The sequence below is a fragment of the Sardina pilchardus genome, chromosome 4 (assembly GCF_963854185.1).
Source record: "Sardina pilchardus chromosome 4, fSarPil1.1, whole genome shotgun sequence".
Taxonomy (NCBI): Eukaryota; Metazoa; Chordata; class Actinopteri; order Clupeiformes; family Clupeidae; genus Sardina; species Sardina pilchardus.
The window spans coordinates 16,490,936-16,517,627 of NC_084997.1; the positions used below are offsets into that span (position 1 = coordinate 16,490,936).

The 26,692-nt window shown below is 47.2% G+C and overlaps 1 protein-coding gene across 1 annotated transcript in view; it reads left to right on the plus strand.

Annotated features, from left to right (window-relative positions):
• adcy5 (adenylate cyclase 5) overlaps positions 1 to 26,692 on the plus strand; it is an 83,343-nt gene that overhangs the window by 32,240 nt on the left and 24,411 nt on the right. The window contains exons 2-5 of the mRNA XM_062534372.1: positions 8,982 to 9,131; positions 10,878 to 10,999; positions 20,679 to 20,790; positions 25,463 to 25,590. Coding sequence (XP_062390356.1) covers positions 8,982 to 9,131; positions 10,878 to 10,999; positions 20,679 to 20,790; positions 25,463 to 25,590 — 512 coding nt within the window. The remainder of the gene's footprint in view (positions 1 to 8,981; positions 9,132 to 10,877; positions 11,000 to 20,678; positions 20,791 to 25,462; positions 25,591 to 26,692) is intronic.

Sequence of the window (26,692 nt, forward strand, 5' to 3'; positions counted from 1 at the left end):
CAGTTAGATGTCAGCTGATGTGTGTGTGTGTGTGTGTGTGTGTGTGTGTGTGTGTGTGTGTGTGTGTGTGTGTAAGTGCATCCCCATCATCCTTGTTACCTTGCTTCCCGCTGGCCGATAGTAACCACCTAGTGACCAGATGCACAGTGGCTCTAGGCTCTTTTTTATGGTCCATATCAGATGATTTCTCTCCTCCCTTATTTGGTATGCAGTAGCTGCAAAGCCTTGAAAGGCATGGCAGTGACACTGTTTGTAATTGCCAGGAGGGGAAAAAAATGTTAAGACTGTTTCTGGCAAAAATAATCTCCTGACTTATGACTTATTCCATGTGTTCAAATTGCATATCGAATGGATGCTGTGTGCCTTATGTGAAATTCTTTCCATATGTAGACTTAAGGAAAAAGTGTGACTTCAAAACCTGGCCCTATCTTTTTTCATCACTCCCTGTTTCAGCTATCCAAAAGACAAGTCCCTTCCTTACCTTCTCTTCCCTGCTGCCCATGTGTCCGCATTGTCACTTGGCCTCTTGGCAAGAGCTTCGCTACAAGCCCCTTCCCTCTGGTTTGATCTCAGACGGGTCCTCTGAGCTGCTCCGAGCATGGCAGGCTGTGTGGGATGAGGGACAGACAGAATGGAGGGGAATGAGGGGGAGCTGGGGACCAAAAGGCAATTGGAAGGGGCTGTAGGAGGATTAGCTGTAATCTGTCTCTTAGCATCTAAAGCCAGAAGACGTCAATCTTGAAATCGGAGGCTTTTTTGGTACACCCCGCTGCCAGACCAATGGATAGTGATACCCCATCATCTCTGCTGAGTTACTGCAACTAAGCAGGTGTGGGCTTGGTTAGTACTTGGATGGGAGACCTCCAGGGAAAACCAAGTAACGGCTGAATGTGGTCTTGGTGGGTGGCTTGTAAGTGGCAATCTTTCCTCTGGCCAACATAGCAAATTTCAGCGCCTCAGTACACTGAAGGGGACACTGCGCTGTAGCAGAAGAAGCCGTCCTTCGGGTGAGACGTGAAACCAAGGTCCTGACTCACTGTGGTCATAAAAAATGGCATGATGACACTTGTCATGAAGAGGGGTTTCCCCAGTGTACTGGCTAAATTCCCAACCTGGCTCACTCAATCTGTCCCCCTGGTTATTCCCTTGTGTAATTGGCTGATTCATTAATCCCTTCACTCTCCACCTCAAGCTGATTTGAAATGGTGAGAGTTGTGGTGGTTGCTTGACCATTGGTGGTGGTTGGTTACTGTAAAGTGCTTTGAAAAGCGCTTTACAAATGCAATGGGTTGAGTTGTTTCAGAGTTGTGTTTTGTACTAAAGACCTAGTTTGGTCATGTTGTGTGATGAGGAATGAACAGGAGGCATGCCCCCATCTCTCCCTAATAAAATGTTGCTACAAGGGTCAGACTTTCATTTGATTGCTTACAGTTGATCTTTGCAGAGTAGGGCTGACGTTATTGAAGCTGACATTAGCAGAGGAAAATACCTGTGGTCTGTGCTAGCTGTTGACATCAAAGTCCACTTCTTGCCCGGCGTCTCATGTGGATAGCATTTGTAGAATCTATATTTGGTCTGGCACTGCCTGACTGACTGTTTTTTTTTTTGTTTTTTTTTTTGAAGTGGGAGATGAAAAAGCGCTGCTCCCTTCTTTATCATGGACAGTTGGCCTTCCTTTCTTCTTCAAAGGTGTGAATCCAGCGGTGGCATTTCTGACCCCAGCATGGTCCCAGCAGGCCGAGCGAGTGGCCCCACGAGTGTTGTCGATCCGCGGGAGGTGTGACACTCTAAAAGAAAAGTTTGCGGCGAAGTTGATCCCACAGAGTGGACTTCCTGTGAACGAGAGGATTACAGTGGAGTTCTTTTGTTATTCTTTTTTTTTTTTTCAAGTATATTTTTGGGGCTTTTTGCCTTTATTTAGATCACAGGACTGACAAGATTGACAGGAAGTGAGGGGGAGAGAGGGAAAGGGATGGGGTGGGATTTGGGAAATGGCCGCAGGCCAGACTCGAACCTGGGTTCCTGTTAAGGCACTCTGAAACATGGTCTGGACACGCTTACAGCCCCCTCCCCATTATTGGTGTGAGCTGAAAGAGCTTGTCTCCTTCATCTACACCACTGCATTGGTGACATTAGGAACACAATAATGTAATACATTCTGAATAATGGCAGAATTGTGTTCGGTTGTTATTAATGCCTCATGGAGTTGGATGTACACAAGTTAGCTAGAGTAGGCTTCAGGTGAAAGTCTTCACAGGTGCGTGATTGACTTTTACAATCAAAATAGCCTGGCTATGACAAAGCCAACATGTCAATTGTCAACAAGCCAACAAATTATAACATCGTTTGTGCAGCTATTGCCACTGACCATTACACCAGTACAGTAGCATAAGCCTGTTGTTAGATGAGTTAGATTCATATGACAAAAGGCAAACATGAGAATGACCCATGCTGCCAAGCTGGCATGTGATAAGATTTAATTAGACATGTGTTTTTTTTCTGTAGTCATGTAATCTCTCTTATATCATTATCATCGGAGTGTTAGGGGCAGCACTTAAAGGGGGAAATCCACCCAAGAAATCCACCCACGCTAATGCAAGTTATAGTAGGTCTCTTTCAGTCAGCTCATTGAGCTCCACTGGCTACATGTAGCCGCATGCATTAAATTCACATCACTAGTGCTTGCTCACAAAGCAGTCTCCGGTTCTCCACCCCCTTACTTGAATGTCCCCGTACAGGCATATGTTCTCCTTCAACAGTGACTAGCTCTGCCACCTGTACGCTCAAAGGGACACAAAGCATTAAGCTTTGTATATTTAGAAAACCAGTCATGTTTTTCAATGGCCGTGCATCATTCCCTCAGTTTGCCTTGAGATGGGAGAAATACGGATTTCAATGAAACCCATGAATAGGACTTCCTGCTTTCAATGATGTCAAATGATGATTTTTCATCATTGAAAGCAGCTAGTCGAACATTGAAATCCGTAGTTCTCCCATCTCAAAGCAAACTGAGGGAATGATGCATGACCATTCAAAAACATTACTGGTTTTCTAAAGATACAAAACGTAATGCTAATCGGTGAAGTGTCCCTTCAAGGCAATCTAGACTTCACTCATCTGTTGTTCCCTGTTGCTGGAACGCACTACCAGTTCCTAACTGAGCAGGGGTGTTCCCCTCTACCTTCAAAAACCTCCTGAAGACCCAAATGTTCAGAGTACCTCCTCTCCTAGCACTTCACCACTATGGACTATTCCTCTTCTCCGTCCCTTAAACTTAAATTTGTTTGAACTGCATCTACTGTATGTGAGTAGTGCTTGTACGTGTCGCAGTCGCACTGTACCTCGACTGTTGCCCTTTTTTTGTAAGGTCGCTTTGGAGAAAGGCCTCAGCTATTATGTCTAAATGGACCTGCAAATGTGCCTGTAAATGAAAATGTAAATGTGAAACACAAAAGGCCACTTTTCCGGTTGCTGACATTTTGCTGGATGTCTCCTTTTGTGCAGCGCTGACATGCAACCCTTTTAAATGGGTTTAACACTGGCACACAGAGGAGGTTGCAAATGAATGTTCATATTCAGTTGACCTGCTGACCGTCGGTTTGGTTCAATGCTGCAGCTGTATCTTACTGTAAGTCTTCATGGGTTGTTCAGGACAATCCTCGCCCCTCTATCATACTGTATGCCCAACCACCATGCTGCTGTGGGCCATACTGAGAATCTGTCATTTGGAAGCATTGCCCAGGGTAAAATGGGGACTCTCTCTCTCGCTCGCTCTCTTTCTCTCGCTCTCTCTCTTTCTCTCTCTCTCTCTCACTCACATCTAGCTCTCTCTCTCTCTATCTCTCTCTCTCTCACATCTAGCTCTTTCTCTCTCTACATCTCTCTCTTTCTCTTTCTCTCTCTCACATCTAGCTCTCTCTCTATACCTCTCCCTCTCTCCCTCTCTCTCTCTCTGCCTCTCTCCCTCTACCCGCTGGGTAAATATTGACACCTCCAGCCTTCCGTCTCCTCCTCATGACTGGGGTGGGGGCTATTTTTTTTTCTTTTTCCTCTTTTATGACCGCACCAGCAATAATTAATGGGTGTCTAAAATAATGTTGTATAATGAGGGTACACAGGTTGAGTGTTGGTGCCAGCGTTCCCTGGTTACTGTCGACACGGACAGACGCGCGCGCGCTGAAGCCGGGAGAGCCGTGCCTCTGTAAACACCGCAGCGGAGTGACCGCGTGGCTAGCGAGCCATGCTGCACTGTGTCTCAGCAGGTCAGGCCAACCAGGCAGGCAGGCAGGCACAACTGACCAGACCCCACTAGCCTCTGGACAATTGCTAGTGATCGATCAGTGCCGGTGTTCAATAGGGAAGTCCGTCAACCTGAGAGAGGTTTTCCGGAAGCGCGCAGAACACAGCCAGAGGGGCAAATGTTAGACTTATGTATATTAGTGTAGTTTGATCAAATCTGAGTCTATTTTGAGCATAACCTTAGCAAGTGGGAATGCAAGAAAGAAATTGAATTGCCTGGGGAAAGACTCATAATTTGATGAAGGGTTTTTGGAACCATGATCTAGTGAGTTATAAAATTGAAGTTGCTGCTGTTTTTTGGAACTGATGGATGAAGTTAATGTTTTTTGTTATAGTTATTCCACATGGTGGATGATGATTTGGAATGACACTTAAATGAACTGTCCAGAACTTTGCACTATCTTAGTCACACATTGTTAATACACTTTTCAATCATCAGTCACCACGTTTAATGATGTAATGTAATGTTCTCTCACTATGATTGGCTGAAGTGGTGAACGGGAAGATTAGCAGTTTGACTCTGTCAGCAAGAGCCCTCAAGTGCTCATACAGTAGACTGTTTTTGTTTCTGTCTCTTGGCCTCTTTTGTTTGGAGCTATTTTTAGCCTTTTGCAAATGGTGGTTATGGAAATATGTCCCCTTAGATTTAGAACTACACCACGTTATTTACCTTTTGGGTGTGAGAAGAGCAGTGCTCAAATCATGCCGTTTTAAAAAGAATCATGAATGAAAGCTAATTTTATCACAAGGAAATCGATTGCTATTTTGTATTCCCCTCCCCTGCTTCACAAAGTCTACAGCATGATTTATACGATTCTCCGTTTGTTGTGAAGTTGGATGTTTTCTTTTTTTTTCCTTCTTTTTTTTTTTGAGCTGCATTGACTCCCACGTCTATTCTTTCGTCCGGGGATTCCACTAGCTTCCAAATAAGGAGCGGGAGAGTGCCGGCCAGTATAAATAGAGTAGGTTGGCTGCTTGGGAATATTTGCATTGACTGGCTGGTCAGGCTCTTATCTGATGCACGCTGGTTTCCATGGCAGTGAGGGGAGGCAGGACCCAGGGCCAGCGTGGGGCTGCCAGCTGTTGGGCTCAGCTCAAGCCTCCTGCTTTTCAACAACACGTCTCTCCATCCTCCTATGCTCACGCCATCTCTCTCTCTCTCTCTCTCTCTCTCTCTCTCTCTCTCTCTCTCTCTCTCTCTCTCGCTCTCTCTCTCATGCCTTTGTCTACTTGTTTTTCGTCTCTTTTCGGCTCATTTTCTCATATTCCCCCGTCTTGTTTTTTTTGTGTGATGACTCTATTTAAGTGCTATTACACTATTTATGTGATAAATGACTCATGTCAAGTTTAGTCAGACCACCACATGCATTCTGTTTCACATTTAGTTTTCTTTTTTTTCGCCAAACCATGATGCAAATCAGTGTACAGCTCCCAACAACAGCAAAGCCACAGAAACCTTTCTAAACAGTAGTACGCAACAGTGAAAGATGAACGTGAAGTGAAACTTTTGAACAGTAATTGCAATATAGGTCAACCGTAGCATTGCGATGATGATGATGATGAGTGCGTGTACGTGTCCACGTGTTTGTGTTCCGTGCCTCTGTGTCTGCGCCACTGCCGCTCTGCTCTGCTCTCCTCTCCTCTCCTCTCCTCTCCTCTCCTCTCGCTCTGCCCTGTCTTGGCTTGGCGTGCGCTCCCGTGCCTCCTTCCAAGTCCGTGGGAGATTTGTCAAGCTGCCTGTGGGTTGAGAGGTGGCGCCCGATTTCAAGGGCACCGTCTCAGTCGTACCTGTCATGCATTGATCATGCTGTCAAAACGTTCACCCACAGTGCCCGCAGAGGTCAGGCCAAACAGAGGAAGCTCTCAGCCTGGGACAGTGTAGCCTCATACACATGCATACTGTAGGCTATACCTGTGCTGCTGATGTACAACAGCCATGTTAGATAGCAGCTACCAGTCCAAGGTACTCTGAATGCTGGAAGGGTTTAATAGTCTTGTGTTTGTTTTTGTTAAGTTTTTGTGTTTTGATGTGTTGTGTTTTTTTCGATGTCTTCTGTAATGGCTGGCGTGTTTGTTGATCTGCAGAGGACCATTAGTTCCTTAGTACTTTCATGTGAGAGTAAGAGCTTCTTCCTGTGAGGAGTGGTGGGTGGGTGTGTACTCGCCGAGACAATCTAAACACACACACAGAGATATATGTGCACACACACACACACACACACACACACACACACACACAGATATGTGCATACACACACACACACACACACACACACACACAGATATGTGCACACACGCACACACACACACAAACGCTCTGATCCTCTTCTGGCATTGGAGCATTCACTCAGAACATAGCCTGTAGCCTAGTAATAAACGGCTGTTCTGAAAGACAATGTCAGACATTGAGGGCAGAGGGGGAGTAGAGGGAGAGGGTCTGCTCCTTAGATACAGTATTGGCCTGTAATGTTTACTACCAAAATGAATATAATTATTTCCCAACCAGTCTTCACTTCCTTTTCAGTGATCTTCAGCCATGTAGAGAAAGAATGATCGTGTTTGAGGACTTGCTCTTTCTAGGGAAGAGTTTTTGGGGAACACTATCTGATGTAGTGATATGAAAATGTTTCTAAACCAGGATGAGATGTCTTCAATATGAACCCACGGTGGAAAATCATTCATAGGAATGAAATGTTGTTTATAGTCTTCATGGAGAAGGTTGTTGGTTGAACCTTTTTTATGTGGTTAGCACTAGGCTTTAATACACAAAGTTGTCTCACAGAATATGGGCTATGTGTTCAGCTGTCGTTGTCTTGTCTTTACCCTGTCCATTAGAGGAGGACGTTGATGTACTGTTACCAAATTAGGTCAGAGGGACCCCCTCACACATTTGTATCCAACAAGGTGAGGGCAAGGTTTACAGGAAATCTAAGTGTGAAGGGTCCGTTAATGAGCGAGAAATGACGAGTCAACAGGAAATGACGGGTCAACAGGAACTGACTCAAATCCCACCTCACAACAGCTCCACTTCCTCAACTGTGGAGTTCACCTCACCAAGTTCAGCTTGATTTGCAGATGCAAATGCAGGTTCTTCCTCAGAAATTCAACCACATGCATCAATACATGCGCTGTACTCCCATGCACGTACACTTTACTCAGCTTATAGGGTGGTTTATATCGGACTCCTCACAAACATAATGATGCAACTCTCATCATTCATTTTGATACAAAGCAATATTTACAGGAAAAGTATTCATTAATGGGCTATCACCCGGTCTGTGACTTAAACAAACAAAATGTATGAGAGGAGAGGTTTCATTGTGTTTGTCTGTGTGTGCGTGTGTATTCCGGTGCACAGTTTGCTACTGCGTGTGTGTGTGTGTGTGTGTGTGTGTGTGTGTGTGAGTGAGTGTTCATGCGTACATAATCGCAGCTGCAAGTTTCAAGTCCACTGTCTCATCATCACGCCCCTCTCGTCCTGGTTAATCTCCTGCGTGATGGCTCTCCCCTCCTCGTGTTTGTTTTGAGACCTGTTTAATCATCACTCCCGCCTCCCTCTCTCCACTCCCTGCCCCGAGCTCCATATTGACTCGGTCGAGGCCGCCGCCGGACGCTGCCGGACGCTGCCGGACGTGTGTGATTGTCCTGAGCTCCACGCGCTGCCGGTGTGAATTGGACTGTGCGGCGGTGTGAATTGGCCGCATCGGGGTTCTTCCGGTCCTGCTTTCGTTAGCCCGTTTGCAGGGGGTGTGAACAGCGCCCTTGGTAGCCTGCAGCCTGTCTGGCTGGACCCCTCGCCATGATGGTGACTAGGTCGCAGAGGTCATCTGAAGTTTGTCTGACCTAAAGTTCCGTGTATGTGTGTGTCTCACACACACACACACACACACACAGAGTCCATTAGGCCTGTCACCATGGCTGCTGAGGTCAGAGCAGCCGAGATGTGTGTGCAGACGAGCATCTCTGTTCAGACGGGGCGATGTTATGGAAACAGTGGCCCCTGTGCCCTGATACCAGTGTTTAGAGAGGAGACCGAGACGCCCTGTTCCTGACCCTGTCTGAGAGAGAGAGAAAGATGGAGAGAAGGGGGTGAGAGAGAAAGAGAGAGAGAGAGAGAGAGAGAGGGAAAGCAAGTGAAGAGAACAGAGGGAGGCCCCCTCTTTCGTTATGATAACAGCTTTAACTACTCTGTAGTCTGTTGCTCTCTCTCTCTGTCTCTCCTCCCTCCCTTCTCTCTTTTTTTGTGCTCTCTCTCTCCCTCGTTGTCTCTCTCCTCTCTCTCTCGCTCTCTTTCACTCTCTCACTCCCTAGCTCATTCATTAACTCCGGCATCCCTGTTCTTTTTTTGGAACTGCATACTCATCACAGGGGGAAGCGAGGCCTGGTTTGTTTACGCCAGATTTCAACAAAGTAGAACAGAAGTGCTAAAGCCCAGTGCAGACAGACTTAGTCACAGGCCGTGTGTCTCGCTCGAACCCCAGACAGCCTCGTCCAATGACCTTTTTCTCATGGCTGTGCTCTGTACACATTTGGTGTTGGTTTGGTTTAACTGTTTGGGTAATTTCATAAACCGTATGGTTAACTTGAGTGTTTGGTGCTGCCATGTGAAGATGCCAAAAACGTCTCTTTTTTCTCTTTGTCGTCTTTTTCTCTCTCTCTTCTCCTCCTCCGCTGTTCCACAGCTGGTGTCCAACGTGCTGATCTTCTCGTGCACCAACATCGTGGGCGTGTGCACGCACTACCCAGCCGAGGGCTCCCAGAGGCAGGCCTTCCAGGAGACGCGCGAGTGCATCCAGGCTCGCCTCCACTCCCAGAGGGAAAACCAGCAGCAGGTGAGGATGCTGGGTCATGGCTGTTTGTGGTGTGTGTGTGTGTGGTGTGTGTGTGTGTGGTGTGTGTGTGTGGTGTGTGTGTGTGGTGTGTGTGGTGTGTGTGGTGTGTGTGGTGTGTGTGGCGTGTGTGGCGTGTGTGGCGTGTGTGGCGTGTGTGGCGTGTGTGGCGTGTGTGGCGTGTGTGGCGTGTGTGTGTTTATGTGTGTGGAGCGGGGAGTAAGGTGATGGTACTGTGTGTGGCGGGGGAAAAGAAGCTACACACCTCACTTTCTTTAAAAAGGTGTTGTCCCATCCCTCCATCTCTGAGGGTCATCTAGCCACAGGTGAGGCACAGCTCACTGGCCCCTATCCCTCTATCACTCTGGTCTATCTGTTCTCTCTCTCTCTCCCCCCCCTCTCTCTTTCTCTTTTCCCCATGTTCCTCCCTTTTCCCAGGCTACTTTAAAAAAAAAAAAAACATTGGATAAATGTTAATGAGTGGTTGTAGGGGTTGATGCTCATCAGATATAATTGTTTTATGCATCAGAGCTGGAATCGGTGTGTGTGTTCGTGTGTATGTGTGTGTGTGTGTGTGTGTGTGTGTGTGTGTGCGTGCGTGTGTTTGCGAGGGGGGGGGGGGGTGAGGGGGGAGGGGGTCGGCGGGTGGAGTCAACGAGTTTGAAATAGCTTGAAGCGTGTCCCTTCCCTGTGTCCCTGGCGTTCCTGGCATTTTTGTGTGGACTGCCCGGTGTTTGTTCTGTGGTGGCGGTGCTGGTGGTTGGTAGTGGGGGGGGGGGGGGGGGGGACAATGACAGCTGATTAAATCAGTTTGTGCACGGAGCTCTGGAGCGCTGGTAATTTGCCTGCGCTGACATGGGGATCCTCAGCGCATGGCCCCCCGTGCCTCCTCCTCGCTCTGTTAGCCTCAGCTCAGCACAACCCCCCTGCGTCCTCCCTCCTCTTCTTCCTCCTCATCTTCTTCATCCTCCTCCTCCTCCTCCTCCTCCTCCTCATCATCTTCATCCTCCTCCTCCTCTTCCTCATCCACCACCTCCTCCTCCTCTTCCTCCTCTTCCTCCTCCTCCTCCTCATCTTCTTTAACCTCCTCCTCCTCTTCATCTTCCTCATCTTCATCTACCTCCTCCACCACCACCTCCTCCTCATTATCATCATCATCATCTTCCTCCTCCTCATCTTTATCTTCCACCACCTCCTCCTCCGCTTCCTCCTCCTCATCTTCATCTTCCTCCTCCACCACCACCTCCTCCTCATTATCATCATCATCTTCATCTTCCTCCTCCTCATCTTTATCTTCCACCACCACCTCCTCCTCTTCCTCCTCCTCATCTTTATCTTCCACCTCCTCCTCCTCCTCATCTTTATCTTCCACCTCCTCCTCCTCCTCCTTCTCCTCCTCCATGGCATGCCTACTGCCCCCACCCGCAAGGGCCAACAGCAGTGGGCTGACGTGACGTGACATAAGATACAGCTTGGGTTGCCCGTGACGACACCTCATGCCGTCAACAGCAGGCTGTGACACAGGAGAGCAGTGCAGAACAGCGTTGGCCTGAACGTCTCTCTCTCCTGAAAAGGAAAAGAAATGTGATGGGAAAAACATCAGCAACCTGCTAATGTCTCTTTTTTTCTCTCCCTCTCTCTATCCCTCCCTCTCTCTTTATCCCTTGCTCTCTCTCTCTTTCTCTCTCTCACACACACACATACACACACACACACACACACACACACACTCACTTTCTCCATTTGCAGGAACGCCTCCTCCTATCTGTGCTTCCCCGCCACGTTGCCATGGAGATGAAAGCCGACATCAACGCCAAGCAGGAGGATATGATGTTTCACAAGATCTACATCCAGAAACACGACAACGTTAGGTGGGCATTCAACACACACAGCAGGCCGCCTCCACAGCCACTGGTCACTTTAGCATATGGAAAAGGTGCCGAGAGATGGACGGAGATTCCGTCTGCGTCACTGACTGACATTTTAGTTGGGTAACCCGGGTGACGCGTGTAATGACGCCTTTGCAAACGCTCAATGTATAGTGTGTTCATCTACACCAGTGTCAGATAATGGTTATACATGTCATGTCAGATAATGGTTATGCAAGCTTACAAAAGGCCCTTTTTTTTGTAGAAACGGAAAGTATGCTTGACTAAAAGAATCTGAATTCTTTGCATGTCAATGGAAATCATACTTTATATCCTGTGTTGTGTTGGCAGATGTCTGTCTGGATAGGAAGATGAATAGGAAGCATACATTTTATCCTCATGTCACAAATACCTGGGCCCAGTCAGAATGGAATTCATCAACACACACACACACACACACACACACACACACACACACACACACACACAAGCACAAACGGTTACCCAATGGTGAGTATTTGTAAATATTTGGAAGGTACCATTCTTAGCCACGTGAGGGGGATTAACCTGGCACGGTTTCATCACTAATCCAAAGCAATGGTCCATGCAAGCGTGAAGTAACTCATGTACTGTAAACTACTCCCGAGTGTGGCAGGGCAAGCGTGAAGTAACTCATGTAAACTACTCTCAGGTGTAGCAGAGCGAGCCTTTTCTTTCATTTTCTATATGAATACACACACGTATTTGTGTCTTGATATCACTTAAGAACAGACACATTTTGAACAGCAATGCGAAAAATCTCTCCATCTCAGCACTGTCCTTTCATGACCATACAGTCGGTCAGCATGGACCATAGACTATGGACACCAATCCGATGACTGCAGTCAGCGATGCTTATGAGCTACATGTTGGTTTTATAAGCCTGAAGACTGAAGAGACCTTGTGTGTTGAACAATGAAGAGAAGTAATGAAGGCCTTGGCGGTTCCTGTGGTTGATTCTTGAATCTCTGTAAATAAGTACTACAAGTCCAAATGAGTTGTTTGTTTGTTTGTTTGTTTGTTTGTTTGTTTGTTTGTTTTTGGAGCATATGAGATCAAGCTGACGGTCGTCCAGTTCTCTTCCTCTCACCGCCCCACTCCTCTGTCACGCTCGGAGCCCTCGCTGTACTGATCTGATGCGGCTGAGCATGTGCTAAGTGGTGTTTGCAGACACGTTTGGGGTGGTCATGTGCTGGCCAGGCCCTCCGTCTCCCCTCCCCTCCTCTTCCTCCTCTCCCCTCCTCTCCCCTCCTCTCCTCTCTTCCCTCCTCTCTTCTCTCCTCTCCTCTCTTCCCTCCTCTCCTCTCTCCCCTCCTCTCCTCTCCTCTCTCCCCTCCTCTCCCCTCCTCTCTCCCCTCCTCTCCTCTCCTCTCTCCCCTCCTCTCTCCTTCTCTCTCCCTCCCCTCCCCTCCTCTCCTCAACTGGACTCACTCACCACCAGACACAGCCTCTGCAGCCTCAGGCTCACACAGCAACCACCACCAGGATCTGACTCTCTCTCTCTCTCTCTCTCTCTCTCTTTCTCTCTCACTCGTTCTGTCTTTTTTTCTTTTGCGCTCTCTCTCTCGCTCTCTCTCTCACTCTCTGTCTCTCTATTCTCTCTCTCTCTCGCTTTCTCTCTGTCTGTCCCTTCCTCTCTTTCTGTTATTGATACTCTTATTTATTCTTTTTTTCTTTCTTTCTGTCTTTTCTGTCTTTTCTCTCTCTCTCTCTCTCTCTCTCTCTCTCTCTCTCTCTCTCTCTCTCCCTCCCTCTCCCTCTCTCTCTCTCTCTCTCTCTCTCTCCCCCCCTCTCCCTTGTCCTCCTCTCCCCCATCTGACCGGTGTAGCCAGGCTTTACGAGGGGCTGTCCCACAACAGACCCCCTCTTTGTCCCTCATGTGTGACACCCCAGCTGTTTGCAGTACATTGTCCATCGATCGGATCGGCTGACTACGTCGACGGAACTGTTTTCTCAAGCCTTTTAAGTGTAAAGGTTTCTTTTCCTCTTCTTTCTCTTCTTCATCCCATCTTTCAGAGGAAGTGATGGATGAAGGCTCTACTGAAAGCAGAGGAGGTGAAGATCCGGCCCGAGCACCATTAAGAAACACACAGGGCGGCGGGGATGGGGGGGGCGGGGGGCAGTTTGACAGGCGGAAGGTCCGAGCGGGGGTTTTAAAAGGGAGGGGAAATGCCAAAGCCCCCCCCCCCCCCCTCTCTCCTTTTGAAGCAGGGCAGATTAAGGCTCGGGGAGATGAGGTTTCACCCCGGGAGTGTTTTCTCTGCGGAGTGTTCAGCCTGATCTAAACATGTCAGACAACCGCCTGCGCGCTCCTCCGGCAGCTCCTCGGGACTCTTTCCGGCCCCTCGGCCACACAGTCGGTCAGCTGTAAGCCGCATAAAATATATATATATATTTCTTTTCTTTTTTTTAAGTCTTCTCGGAGGAACAGCTGATTGGATTTGCCCAAACAGTCATTTTTTTCTGAGCTGTAGACCATGTTAAGAGTGTTTAAGTATATGGAAGTATCCCTCATTTTCCCTGGGTGCTCAGTTTTGTAAATTGGTTTAGTCTGAGCAGAACTAATACCACTGAAAAGTTTTGCTACAACTTCATTGCAAACTTGAACCTTGGCATTGCTTAAACACATCACTAATCTCTTTGAGATGAGCACACACCCCATTCTACATGTGCCTCTTGCTTTAGTTCACCTCATGGCCATACCGTTTATATAAGATCTGAAAAGCGGATGCGCTCAAACTCCGAATATTAGAGTCTTTGGGTGCGTAAAAACAAAAACTAGTATAAAGCAAAATAAACGCACTCTCGAATAAATCTTGGTATTTTATTGACTTGAAAGCATGAACCAAGACGGACGCGTTTCGGCTAACAGCCGTCCTCAGCGTCTTGACGGCTGTTAGCCGAAACGCGTCCGTCTTGGTTCATGCTTTCAAGTCAATAAAATACCAAGATTTATTCGAAAGTGCGTTTATTTTGCTTCATACCGTTTATATAAACATGAATGAAAAGGAGACGACTGTTGTGGCTTCTCGCCTGCATTAAAGAAAAGGCTGCTGTGACAGGTGGGGACCTCGGCACCAGTGTCGAGTGGAGAAGAGTGAAAGCGACCGTCACAGCTATCAGTGCACAAGAGTGAGAGCGTTTCCAGTGATTCATCAGTACCAGTTCCCACGTCAAATAAACACAAACACAAGCATGAGCACAAGCAACAGCATAATGTCCTTAATGGTCGCCAGCAGCAGCAGCAGCAGACAGCAGACAGCAGACCGGTTGTCGGTTGTCTGTCTCTCCCTGTTCGCTCATGCCACTGAGCAGACGGGTCAGCGCGCCAACAGCGGCCCGCAACAGAGGTCGGGTGCCTGTTTGTGGACCGGAAGGTGCGTTTTCACAGCCTGCCAGGCTAGGACCGGGGGTTGGGGGGGGGCTGGGGATAGGGATAGGGATGGACAATCCTGTCTGATTGGAGGGGGGGGGGGGGGTCAGGGGGGTTGGGACGGGGCCGGCGGGGGGTCTGGCGCTGAGTGTGTGGCGAGCGAGCACGGCTGATTTCCCTGGCTAATGCCCCGTGCGAGCGGCGTAATTGGGGGCTGAGAGGAGGAGCAGCAGCAGCAGACAGGCAGACAGCAGGGGGAGAGAGGGCTCTGGCCAGGCCTGCTGAGCACGGGAGAGACGGGGGGAGAGAGAGAGGGAGGGAGGGAAGGAGGGAGGGATAGATAGAGAGAGAGAGAGAGGGAGGGAAGTAGAGAGAGAAGGAAGGACATGACCAGTAGAGAGAGAGAGAGACTGAGAGAGGGAGAAAGGAACATTTAGAGAGAAGTAGAGAGTGCATGTGTGCAAGAGAAGATAAGAGACAGATACAAAATCGAATTGAAGAGTGTGTGTGTGTGTGTGCGCATATGTATGTGTGCATCTTTGTGTGTGTGCATGTGTGTTTGGAGGGAGAAAAGGGGAAGAGAGGGGGGACACGGAGATGGATGGATGAAGGAGAGAAGAAGGAGAACGAGGGAGAAAAGGAGGGAGAGTTGAAGAGTGGAGAGAGAGAGAGAGAGGCTTTTTCACAGGAGGAACACAAAGGACAGGATGGGAGCGGAGCGGAGCGGAGCAGAGCGCATGATGTTTGTGCGGTAGCCCGCCGCTGAGCCCATGGCTCCACACCACTGGCGCTCGGTCAGGAGACCCGAGCCTGATTCTTTTATCCGCGCCCAGATGAAGAGGAGCGGCTGCTCTCTCCCCAACCAAGAGAATGTCCTCTACCACCACAGCTCGCTCGTCTGTGTGTGTGTGAAAAGTTCACTTAAAAGCTTCGGGGACAAACACAAACTGTTTTACCCTCCCTGACGCTGTCTGTCGGGACTGTGCTCGGTTTTTAATGCCGGGCGCATTTCCCGACTTTGTGCAAGAACGCCCCATCAGTATGCATTTTGGATGAGACATTTGTACAAAATGTAAGGCCAAGATTCTAGATACAAGGCAGGGAATTATCCAAGTGAAGACCAGGTGTACAGTAGATGTTGGTGCTGACTGCATAGACGCAAGACGTGTCGTGCGCCGCTGACGAGCGATGACACCTCGGCTCAGCCGCACACCCACTCGCGCGTCCGATGGCAGGTGATGGGCAGGAGGCTTTCTTTTGAGACAGGTTTGACTGGCACTCAGAATGTGAGCAGGAGGCTGAGGTGCGGAGGAAACCATTGAGGCAATCCAGCCAACAGGAGAGGGGCCAGAAGAGGAGGTGGATGTCTGGTGTGAGAGAGTGTGTGTGTGTGTGTGTGTGTGTGTGTGTGTGTGTGGTTGGGGGGAAGGAGGATTTTGTGGTGGGGTGGAGTTATAATCATGGGCGGAGATGAAAGTGCTCGTCCAGTGCAGGCGAAAATGAAGGGGTCAAGCTAAGGGGACAAGGTATGGCCACACTGGCCCAGTTCCGCCAACCCCCCTTTGATATGAGCACTAAGCGACCCGTGACTGATTTTTGAGGGGGGTAGGGTTGGTGGGTGTGTGTTGTGTTATGTAAGCAGGAAGTGTGACTCGATGCTTGCATTCCTACCCTAGGGCTCTCTCTCTCTTTTTTTTCTCTCTCTCTTTCTCCCTCTTCTTTCTCGTTTTTTTTCCAAGGCTGTCATTTTCTGCAGTGAAAAATGCATCTGCTGCACTCTCTCTCGACCTTCTCCAAAGCGAACCATAACATGACCCCTACCGATGCTTCTCTCTCATTAAAAAATGACCCCTAACTTTCGGACTATTCGGAGTATTCTTCAGACGTCGTTTTAAAAACCAGCCACAATCATGACTCACACTCCCAAATTGTTCGCGAATGAGAGAAGCGAGAAGGCCTTTTTTTTAAAGATAATTTCAGATGGTCTAGGTAGGTGAATCTTCCGGGAAAAAAAAAAAATCTACAAAAAAATGAAAAATGCTCACTTTCTGTGGAGGCGCGGTTCAGCTCTCTCGGAAAGAAGAACCCGTGGCCTTGTGTTCGCCACTCTGTCACCACCACGCCATAAATTACAGCGTTGACAATAAACCGTCTCTCGGCGGGATGGCTAGTGGGTGACTCAGCAGCTGAAGGCTGCTAATGGCCTGACTTAGAGAGAGAAAGAAAGAGAGAGAGAGAGCGGGTCATTTTCAGGAACGGGGAGTCTCGTCGGCCTGCAGCGTCCATTGTGCGAGCTCTTCCTGTGCCGCGCAAACCGACGTAGTGTCTTGCTTTATGGTGAGCGGAACCCCATCTCTCGTCATCCGCCTGTTGCATAGCGCTTTCACGCTTGTGAAAGAGTACGCCTTCTTGCCATCGCATCAACATGCCCTCCCACCTTGCATTGCGTGCGTGTGTGTGTGCTGCTCTGCTGCATTCGGTCTCTCGCACGGCAGCAGAGGAAAAACCAAATGATTGATAAAAATAATAACGAAAAGTCACTATACAGATCACATGCAAAACCAGTGTTTGTGAATGGTGATGGAGACTATCAACAATTTCATTGAGCGCCTGCCAGTGACCCCCCCCCCCCCCTCCCCCTCCCCCCCTTCTACTCTTCATGTTTCGCCTTTGCTACGGAAGGCAGTTTTGGTGGGAGGGTGGAGGAAGCATCAGTCCTGAAGTTTGCAGAGGCTGAAGTGAGCGTGTGATGACTCATCCCAGAGAGCCGTCTCTAAGTCCAGGCTCAGATGGGGCCTGATAAAAGCGCCGCAAAAGGTCCTGGTCGGAAATGAGCCCGAAATGGAGCAGCGCTGTGGCGCCGAGGGAATGTTTTTCCTGCGGCTAATCCGCCAGTAGTAGAAGACACGGGGATTATGCGTTTAATATGCTTATAAATAGAAAAGAATGGCCACCCCCAAATGGCCAAACAAACCGCAAACCCTGGACAGTCCTAACCCTAGAGAGTCTGTGACCGAGGCGAAGTCGTTCAGCGTGTCCTTCTTTGGCCACCGTCTGATGTGGCAGAGAGAGAGAGAGAGAGAGAGAGCGGGCCCATGAGCCCACGGTTCCCGTGTGGCCTGTCCCCTGTCTGACCTCCATCCCGATTCTCAAGACTCGAGCTCTCTGTTATTTACCAATCTGTTGCTATGGCAGCTGACACTCGATGGCACACAGGGTGTATTGAGGGATAGATAAGGATGGGTGGATGGGTGAGTCAGTGGGGAATATAGAAGGGTACTTTGTCCATGGCAGCATATTGTGTAGCACCGTAGAGATTGCTTGGATTCTTTATGATTTTGTCTGAAGGAGTAGGCCTAGCTTTTTTTTAGGCAGTGTTATAGATGTCCACCTGTTCGGAGCGTGGTGTATATTTGAAAGAATTATTATTTTCAGACATTCGTTAAAAGTTATGCTCTGACATTTGTGATGGGGATCAGTATTTCTTCAGGCAAACTTAGTCTTAATCACTTCATTTGCCCAACTGTTCAGGGCCAAGGACAGGATGACCTTGAGGAAATGGCTTTCTTAGCTCAACTGAGGTACAACTGGAGTACTTGGCAACAGTTACCACTGTACCACACTCTAGCAAGGTCAATCCTTAGTGTTCGGTCAATGTGTGCCCATGACCATAGGATTGGACCACATAATGATTTTGGACGACTTGTAACTGCACAAATGCAATATCCGTATAGAAACGAACATAATCTTCCTATCATCATCTTGGCAAGATCTTAATGTTGTGTTTATACTTAACATCCTCAACTTAACAGTACATTGAGCACTGGAGGAAAACACGAACGCCCGTCATATTCGCTACAGGTCATCTGGCTTCTCTCACGCATGTCTTACGGATATATAATTTCTTTTTTTTAACGTTGATTCTGTATGCCGCTTATAAATACCCAGACGAGCCGCGTCCCTTACCCTGTGGCAATAATTAACATCGCTGTGTGTTTGTGTGTAATGATTCCATTATACAGTTGAGCAATTAGGCACAAATGTAATCAGAGGTGGGCCACTGAGCTCAAGTGATACACAAACAGGAAGTGTGCTCCTTGAGACGGGGGAAGGAAACGCAACACGGAGGCACTTCTGAAGTGCAGTGTGTGTAATGACCTCTCAATACACTGACACCAAGCCATTTTTTTAAAAAAAATAAACAAGCGGGGAAATTAAGGCTAGCTGCCTGAAGTGTTTCCAGCCATGTCTTGTCTCTCTGTAGCGGAGTACTTCCACAATGGAAGTGTGACGACGATGGCAGGTGCACATGTAAGCGGTGCTTCAGTGTTACCACATCAGTGCTATTTCCTCTGTGTTAATGCCTGAGTGTTAAAGCATCAGTGTCAACGCAGTGTTTAGACGACGGCAGGTGCACATACAGTATAAGTGGTGCCTTAGTGTTAATACATCAGTGTTTTTTCCTCTGTGTTGAAGCCTCAGTGTTCACATCAGTGCTATTTTCTCTGTGTTAATGCCTGAGTGTTAAAGCATCAGTGTTGACGAATCGGCATTAACGCATCAGTGTTAACGCATCAGTGTTGATGCATTTGTTTAGAAGACTGCAGATGCACATGTAAGTGTTGGCCCAGTTTCAATGTGGGTGGGGGGGGTGGGGGGGGGTAACCTGGGAGAGTGCGGTGTGTAGGGGGTTAACCGGAGCGAAGACACCTGGGAGAGTGCGGCGTGTAGGGGGTTAACCTGAGCGGTGGCAGTGGGCACGGCGTATAGGGGGTGAACCTGAGCGATGGCAGTGGGCACGGCGTGTAGATTAGATTAGATTAGATTAGATAGTACTTTATTGTCTGTTACACAAGGGTTACAGAAAATTTTCTTTGACAAGGCTCCAATCACAAATAAACATTCACACAGACACATAAGGACAAGACATGGGGTGTTGAGGTATCAGCTGTGGTAATCATTTTGTGTTGTTCAGTATGGTTATTGCAGAAGGGATGAAGGATTTCTTGTAAATATTCTTCCGGGCCAGTGGTACATTGAAACGCCTGCCTGATGGTAGTAGCTGGAAGGAGTGATGGAGGGGGTGAGAGTGGTCCGCTGTGATCAGGTTGGCTTTCCTGATCACTGAGCGACTGTACAGCTCAGATAGGGGGGTGTGGGGGGAACCAGTTATTTTGGCAGCATGGTTTACTATCCGGGAGAGTCTTTTTTTGTGCTTGATGGTGAGTTGGTTGTACCAGGAAGATATGTTGAAAGTGAGAACTGATTCAATGAGGGAGCGGTAGACCAAAGTTAGTACGTCCTTGCTGACCTGAAATGTCCTGAGTTTTCTGAGCAGATGAAGACGTTGTTGTGCTTTCTTGAATATTGTATAGGTGTGTTGTGAAAAGGACAGGGAAGTGTCTATTTCTGTGCCCAGGTACTTGAATACCTGCACTGTAGGGGGTGAACCTGAGCGGTGGCAGTGGGCACCGACCCTGGCGTTGCAAATCAAAAGAGCCGAGTGCATAATGGTCTCTGGCCCTGTTAGAAATGCTGATGATTCAGTGCTCAGAAGAACAGAAAGTCATTACGCCCCATGAGATCATCTGCAGCATTGTGGGGCCATACTTATTTCATTTCCTTGTTCAGTCTCTCTCTCTCTCTCTATCTCTCTCTCTCCTCCCACTTCTCTCTTGCTCTCTCTCGCCCGCTCTCTCTGTCTCTCCTTCTCTTTCTCTTTATTTCAAGTCACCCTCTTGTTGCTGGTCTTGTCATTTCTTTCTTTCCTTTGTTCACTCTTTCCTCCTGTCCTGCACACTTTTTGTCCATCGTGGATCAATGGGTCGGTCCCCTATTTTAAATCTGAGCATTGCCATGCATTAGCATTAAGAGCCAGCACTCTGACAGGGAAAGAGCGAGATTGAGAGGAGGGAGAGAGGGAGGGAGGGAGCGAGGTGGGTGGGTGGGGGGGGGGGGGTGTATTGGCATGGTAATTGTGGCTGAGTCACAGGTACCACATTAGAAAGGCATGTCTCACATCTGGCACTGTGTGTGTGTGTGTGTGTGTGTATGTGTTTATTTTTACTTGTGTGTCAGGTGCACCTCTGCCAAATTTGGCATAGTTATTAACAATCCGCCCATGTTGCTTTTTAAAAAGCCTTGCAAAGTCTGTGCATTTGTAACGTTTCTTTCCTGTTTTTATTCTCTCTGCCTGTCTCTGTCTCTGTCTCTCTCTCTCTCTCTCTCTCTCTGTATCTCTCTGTCTCTCATGTCCATCTGTGCGTGCAGCATCCTGTTTGCGGACATCGAGGGCTTCACCAGCCTGGCCTCCCAATGCACAGCGCAGGAGCTCGTCATGACGCTCAACGAACTCTTCGCCCGCTTCGACAAGCTGGCGGCGGTGAGTACACACCAGCAATACCAACGCAAAAGGCCTCTGTCGCCTGCATGTCGCCACGGCAACGGAAACACCCCCTCAACGAACCAACGTTGTTGTTGTTGTTGTGGTTGTGGCAAAAACAAGAGAGCGCTGGGAGATGGACTAAAATTATGACTTAATAACGCAACACCATCTTTGTTTTTGGATCACTGCCCCCCCCCCCCCTTTCCTCTCCACTGGCTGGAAGGGGAGGGGGGTCTTGTTTGGTTGAGCTCAGCTCTGAGCAGGTTTGTGACAGCCTGGGTGGACCTCCAGGGAGGCAGGCCTGGCATCCCCTCCGTATGCGGTTGGTTTGTGTTAGTTTCCTGCTAATTGAAACAGCCGAGAGTTTTTTGTTTGTTTGTGTGACGATGCCCTGTAATCTTCTCATCATCTCCAGAATGTGCAGAGAGAGAGACTGAGAGAGAGACACAATGTATGTGTGTGTGTGTGTGTGTGTGTGTGTCTGTCTGTCTGTCTGTCTGTTTATATGAGTGCATTTCAGCTGATTTTGTCCCTGACAAACTCTCATATAGTCAGATGTGCGTCAGACGCATCTGTTTTGAATTACGAGAGCATAGGAAAGTTAATGTGCGTTCATATGTGCTGCATGTATCCGAGGTGTCATGCAGTGACACAAACCAGACCATTAGCGTCTGTATCACTGTTCTTATCACACACACCCACCCACCCACACACTCTCACTTTGTATGGATCTCTCTCTCTCCCTCACGCACACATGCACACACACACACACACACACACACACACACACACACACTCACACACATATCGCCTCAGTGGTGCAACAATAACAATAGGGCCCATTGTGAGCGTCAGGGTTTAAACAGAGCCATGTGCTGGAGTTGACATTCAGGTGGCTATCATGAGACAGAGCCTGGGGCAGACCTGTGTCCTGCCCAAGGGATCCATCCTCCTCTAAACACACACGCACACACCACACACACACACACACACACACACACACACACACACACACACACACACACACACACACACACACACACACACACTCACACTCACACACCATGTTCACATGAGATCCTCCTCATCACCATCAGACTGGTGTCTCTTGTCAGCTAAATTCTTCGAAATTTTCCAAGATGAGATAAGACATTGGCTGGAGCAGCAAAAAAAAAAAGCAAAGCTCAAAAAAACAAAGGCACTTAATTTGTTGCTTTACATATTTCACGCCACATTCTACCCTCTGTGAAAATGTCACAGTCAACCACTTATCCCTCAGCAAGCGTTGCCTTCCCTCCCACACACACAGGCACAAACACACACACACACGCGCACACACATACACACGCACAGACACGCACACAGATACCCCCGCATCATGGTTCTGGTCCCAAATGGTTCCCATTAAATGTTCCCGCCCGGCCCTTGCTTTGCGGGACTCCATTTATAGGCATGGCACTGTGTTCCATCAGCATCCTGACCCGCGCACCTCATCATAGCAACCTGAGCTAATAGCAATCACCCACCCACTTAGAAATCATAATCATAATCGCTTTCCCTTACAGCACCACAGTACAGTCTGAGGCTGCAAATAGACCTGTGATCCTGTGTGTTATTCTAAAGCTCTGTCTGTCTGTCTGTCTGTCTGTCTGTCTGTCTGTCTGTCTGTCTGTCTGTCTGTCTGTCTGTCTGTCTGTCTGTCTGTCTGTCTGTCTGTCTATCTATGTGGATGACATTTGTATGCACTTAATGGAGGAGGACTAAATGGTATATTGTCTGAAGGCAGGATATGATGGCCTTAAATGGAGCTTTGTTTAGTTATTGTCTGGGATATTGGTTTGTTAGGAAGTGGTTGTCACTGGAATGAATGCGAACGGATTGTCTATGGGCCCCTTCTGGCAACCGCATTGTCCATTCACGAGTCTGAAGTAGGAGTAGGCCTAATTATTGACTGGCAGGTGACCAGTTAGCGCTGTGTTTTTGTCCCCCCTGCCCCCCTCCAACCCCCAATGGTGGTGTGTTTTTGTGGGGTTTTTTTTCAGTGTTATCCTCTTAGACCATGACCCTGTATGCCCTTTGCTGTCAGCTAGATGCTGTGTTTTGCAGGAAGTACTGTATGAAGGCTGTGCGCCCATAGCTGGAGACCAGTGATGTGTGAGGAGTGGAGGCACAGGGCTCTTGTGTAGCGTGCCAAGTTGAGCTCGCTCTTGGGTGTATTTTCTCCTATTGAAAAACATATCAATAGATTTACAGCAGTCCATTTTGTAAACGTTTTGTAGGCCAATGGGTATTTTTTTTAATGTTATATTCAATTTCTTTCTTTGAGAATATGTACTCTGACCAGTATTTGTTTTCTAGCATTTGATTGCATAGGCAGATGTAGATTGTGTGCACTAACTGTCAGGAAACTGTTAGGTTTGTTTCAGTCAATGACGAAGGAAAGATTCTGGAAAAGCACCAAACCACAAAATAAATTTTAATTTCTGCTGCAAGTATTACTTGACATCATGTAATCCCTAAATGATACTTGCCTCACTCCCATAATCATATAATGTTTCGTAATTATTGTTGTTTTCAATTACAAACTGAGCATTGGCCACACAAAGAGCTTCGCTGTAGTTTTCCATTCATTACAGTTTAAACTGTGCCCCGCCTGTTTATCTTTTATAGTTTTTGTATTTTACCTGACACTGTGGCTGTGTGAGTGACAGCAGATTGGTGTGTGTGTACGTGTGTGTGTGTGTGTGTGTGTGTGTATGTGTGTGTGTGTGTGTGTGTGTGTGTACGAGGACACAAAACCCCTCAATGCAAATCCTCATTATTCCATCCGAGAGATGCTCTAGCGTGTTGGATTGGTCTGCCTCTTTCAGAAATGTCCTTCACAATATTTGTTATGAAATACCTTTTGAGCTTCGTTGTGATTCTCCACAGTCTATCACAATGACATAATACCTGGATGAAAAAAAACTGAGCAGTTACCTCCTAATTTGGAGAGTATTGAGTGGAACCAGGGAGAGACCAGTCTGGTCGTGCCTTATACTGAGGGCCATTTTTAGTATTAGTTTGATGCCTCTGTTTGAGAAGGCACTGGCCTCTCTATACCCATTGGGGAGTAATTAGACTTTATACTGTATGCTTTCAATTCCACAAATCCAAGATTCTTCAGCCTTAAAAGGGAACATGTCTGTGGTCTGACAGTGGCGTTGTCGGGTTGTGCGCTCCGGTATAGTCTGTGCTGATGAGTGATCTGTGGCCATAACAAGCCACATGACATCGCAAATAGCTTAGCTGTTCTAATATTAAAAATATAATAATAATAATAATAATAATAATAACATCTTCACGCATGAGATCCCAGGGAATATTTACCCCCTAAAACAAAACAAAACATGTTTTGTCCTAACCCAGTTGAGGCGAGGATTAGTCCTGATTTATGTGATGTGTTTGTGTAACAGTCACATACTACCATATTTCACTCTAAATCAGAGAGGCTCTTTGCTGTTAGCTGGCGAAGGAATTTCAAGCATGTCGTGTAGAGGTCAAAGGTCGGGTTTGGGAGCAAAGTGCCGGAACGGTTCTAACTAAGAGGTTGTAACGCTGTGCAAGACAGCTGGTTTCAGGTGTTTTATATCTTTTCTCAACCGTAATGTCAAAAGAACGTGCCTGTACACTTACAGTAAATCCATGCTAGATTCTTAATGAAAAGGAAGCTTTCGAGAATCTGACCATCGTCAGGGCATACTAGTAAGTGAACATGCCAGCCAACTGCATTGAGAATCAAATGCAATAATGAACTAATGATATATAACAACATAAACGCCTGCATATAAGGTCAAGGAAACCAGTGTGAGTTTGCACAGTTTGGCAGAGGGAAATATTCATTAGCACAAACAGCTTGGATGAAAGTGAGCGTAATTAAAGTCTCAGTTACGAGGCAATAACAGAGGCACTGGCACTAAAGCCCAAGCCAAACAATAAGAGAGGGAACGATTCTCAGATCAGAAGCACTCTGTAGTAAACACTCATTCTTTTAATCTCAGATTCACATTCAGATTCACATTCAGATTCAGATAACTTTATTAGTCCCCAAGGGGCAATTCGGTTTACAGCCAACCCATCCATGAAGGGGTTAAAAGTTTGAAACGTTTATTAGCATTCACTATATAAAAAGTATGCAATGATAATTTGCTGGTACCGTTTACATCTCACAGTAATATGGTAGAGCAATGTATTTAACCATACTGCATACTATAGAAAAGCTCTCTGTTTATTGTGCAGTACAGATCAACCAGTATTATGCAGATTGAGTATAAAGTACTCTTTATTAAGTGTAACGCACTTTTCCTCTGTAGCATGCGTGCTATTTATTTATCCAGCAAATAATGATGTCCACAGGCAAGGTAGGGTATGTTGCATGATGGTTTTTAAATATCTCATTCCATCCAACTATCCTCTACCCGATCTGATAAACTTACAGTGCATAGTGCGGTTACAAGCGATAAAGGGCCGTGAAGTGAATGCATAAATTGCCAAGTTACGAGTTGATGAACCACTGAAATGATTTTGGAAACATTATTTTAAGGTACATGAAACTCTTTAGTGTTGCTTTAAGCATGACTTGTTCCAGAAATAGGCTGATGGAGATGCCTTATTGCTCCTGTGTCCTCAGGAGAACCACTGCCTGCGCATCAAGATCCTGGGCGACTGCTACTACTGCGTGTCGGGCCTCCCGGAGGCGCGCGCCGACCACGCTCACTGCTGCGTGGAGATGGGGGTGGACATGATCGAGGCCATCTCGTGAGTATCGACCGCCAGAACGGTCGTGCCTGTTTTTTTTTGGCGTGGTGCGCGTTGTACTAGTGAGTTGTCTTCCCTTCACTCTAAAGCGATATTGGGGTGTCTAGAAAAGTGCAAGCGCTTCATGTGGGTGTTTTTGCCTGGACTTTGTGTCGCTCGCCTTCGTGAAGTTATCAGCAGGAGACATTGATCACGGCAGTTATGTTATGAAATCTACATGTCCTTGTTAAGATTGAATGGCCTATAATCAAACATAAATGCACGTGTGACAAATGATCCAACAGAGCCGGCAAAAACGGAAACTTGTCAGACGTGCACTTAACTTCAGCAGCGTTCAGTCCGAAACAATAGCCAAAGGACTTCCAACTATTATGTATGAGAGGATTTAAACTGGGATACATCATGCCTGACACTTGGCCAGGGACTTAAAGTACTCTAAAAGCAAACAACCAGGGTCATTTACTACACAGGACTTGTGAGACTTGTTTGAAACATGACAGGAATAAGTATTAGTCATTGTGAACATTAATGAGGCGGTATTGTCGTAGCATACATTGTATTCAAGGGCTAGTCTTTTGCTTAGCGTAATATAATATATTGTATGGACTGTTACAGCAGGCTATACTTAACTGTCTCAATGTTAACCATATGTCAAGTAATGTCAAACACACACACACACACACACACACACACACACACACACACACACACACACACACACACACACACAGACACACTGTGCTTGGGTTTATAGGTTTATAGTGAACACAAGCAGACAGTTTTATGAGGTAGAGTTGTTGAGGTTGTGGTTTTCTGTCTATATTTTACTTATGAATGTATGAGTGTGTATTGAAACTCGGCAGCTTCAATATGATTTCCCATGTCTATAATCAACTTAGTGGCACTCTAGCCAAAAAGATCAAATTCTTTGAATTTGGTTTAAACCAAGTTTTTATTCTGTGCAGTATTTCAAGTTTATTGTGAGGTTGTTCTACAAATGTTTTGTGTTTGTTTTGTTTGTTTGTTTGCTTGTTTGCATCTGTCTTTGTTTTAATTAAAATTCCATTCTGTCTCTCTTTTACTCTATCCCTATTGCTACACA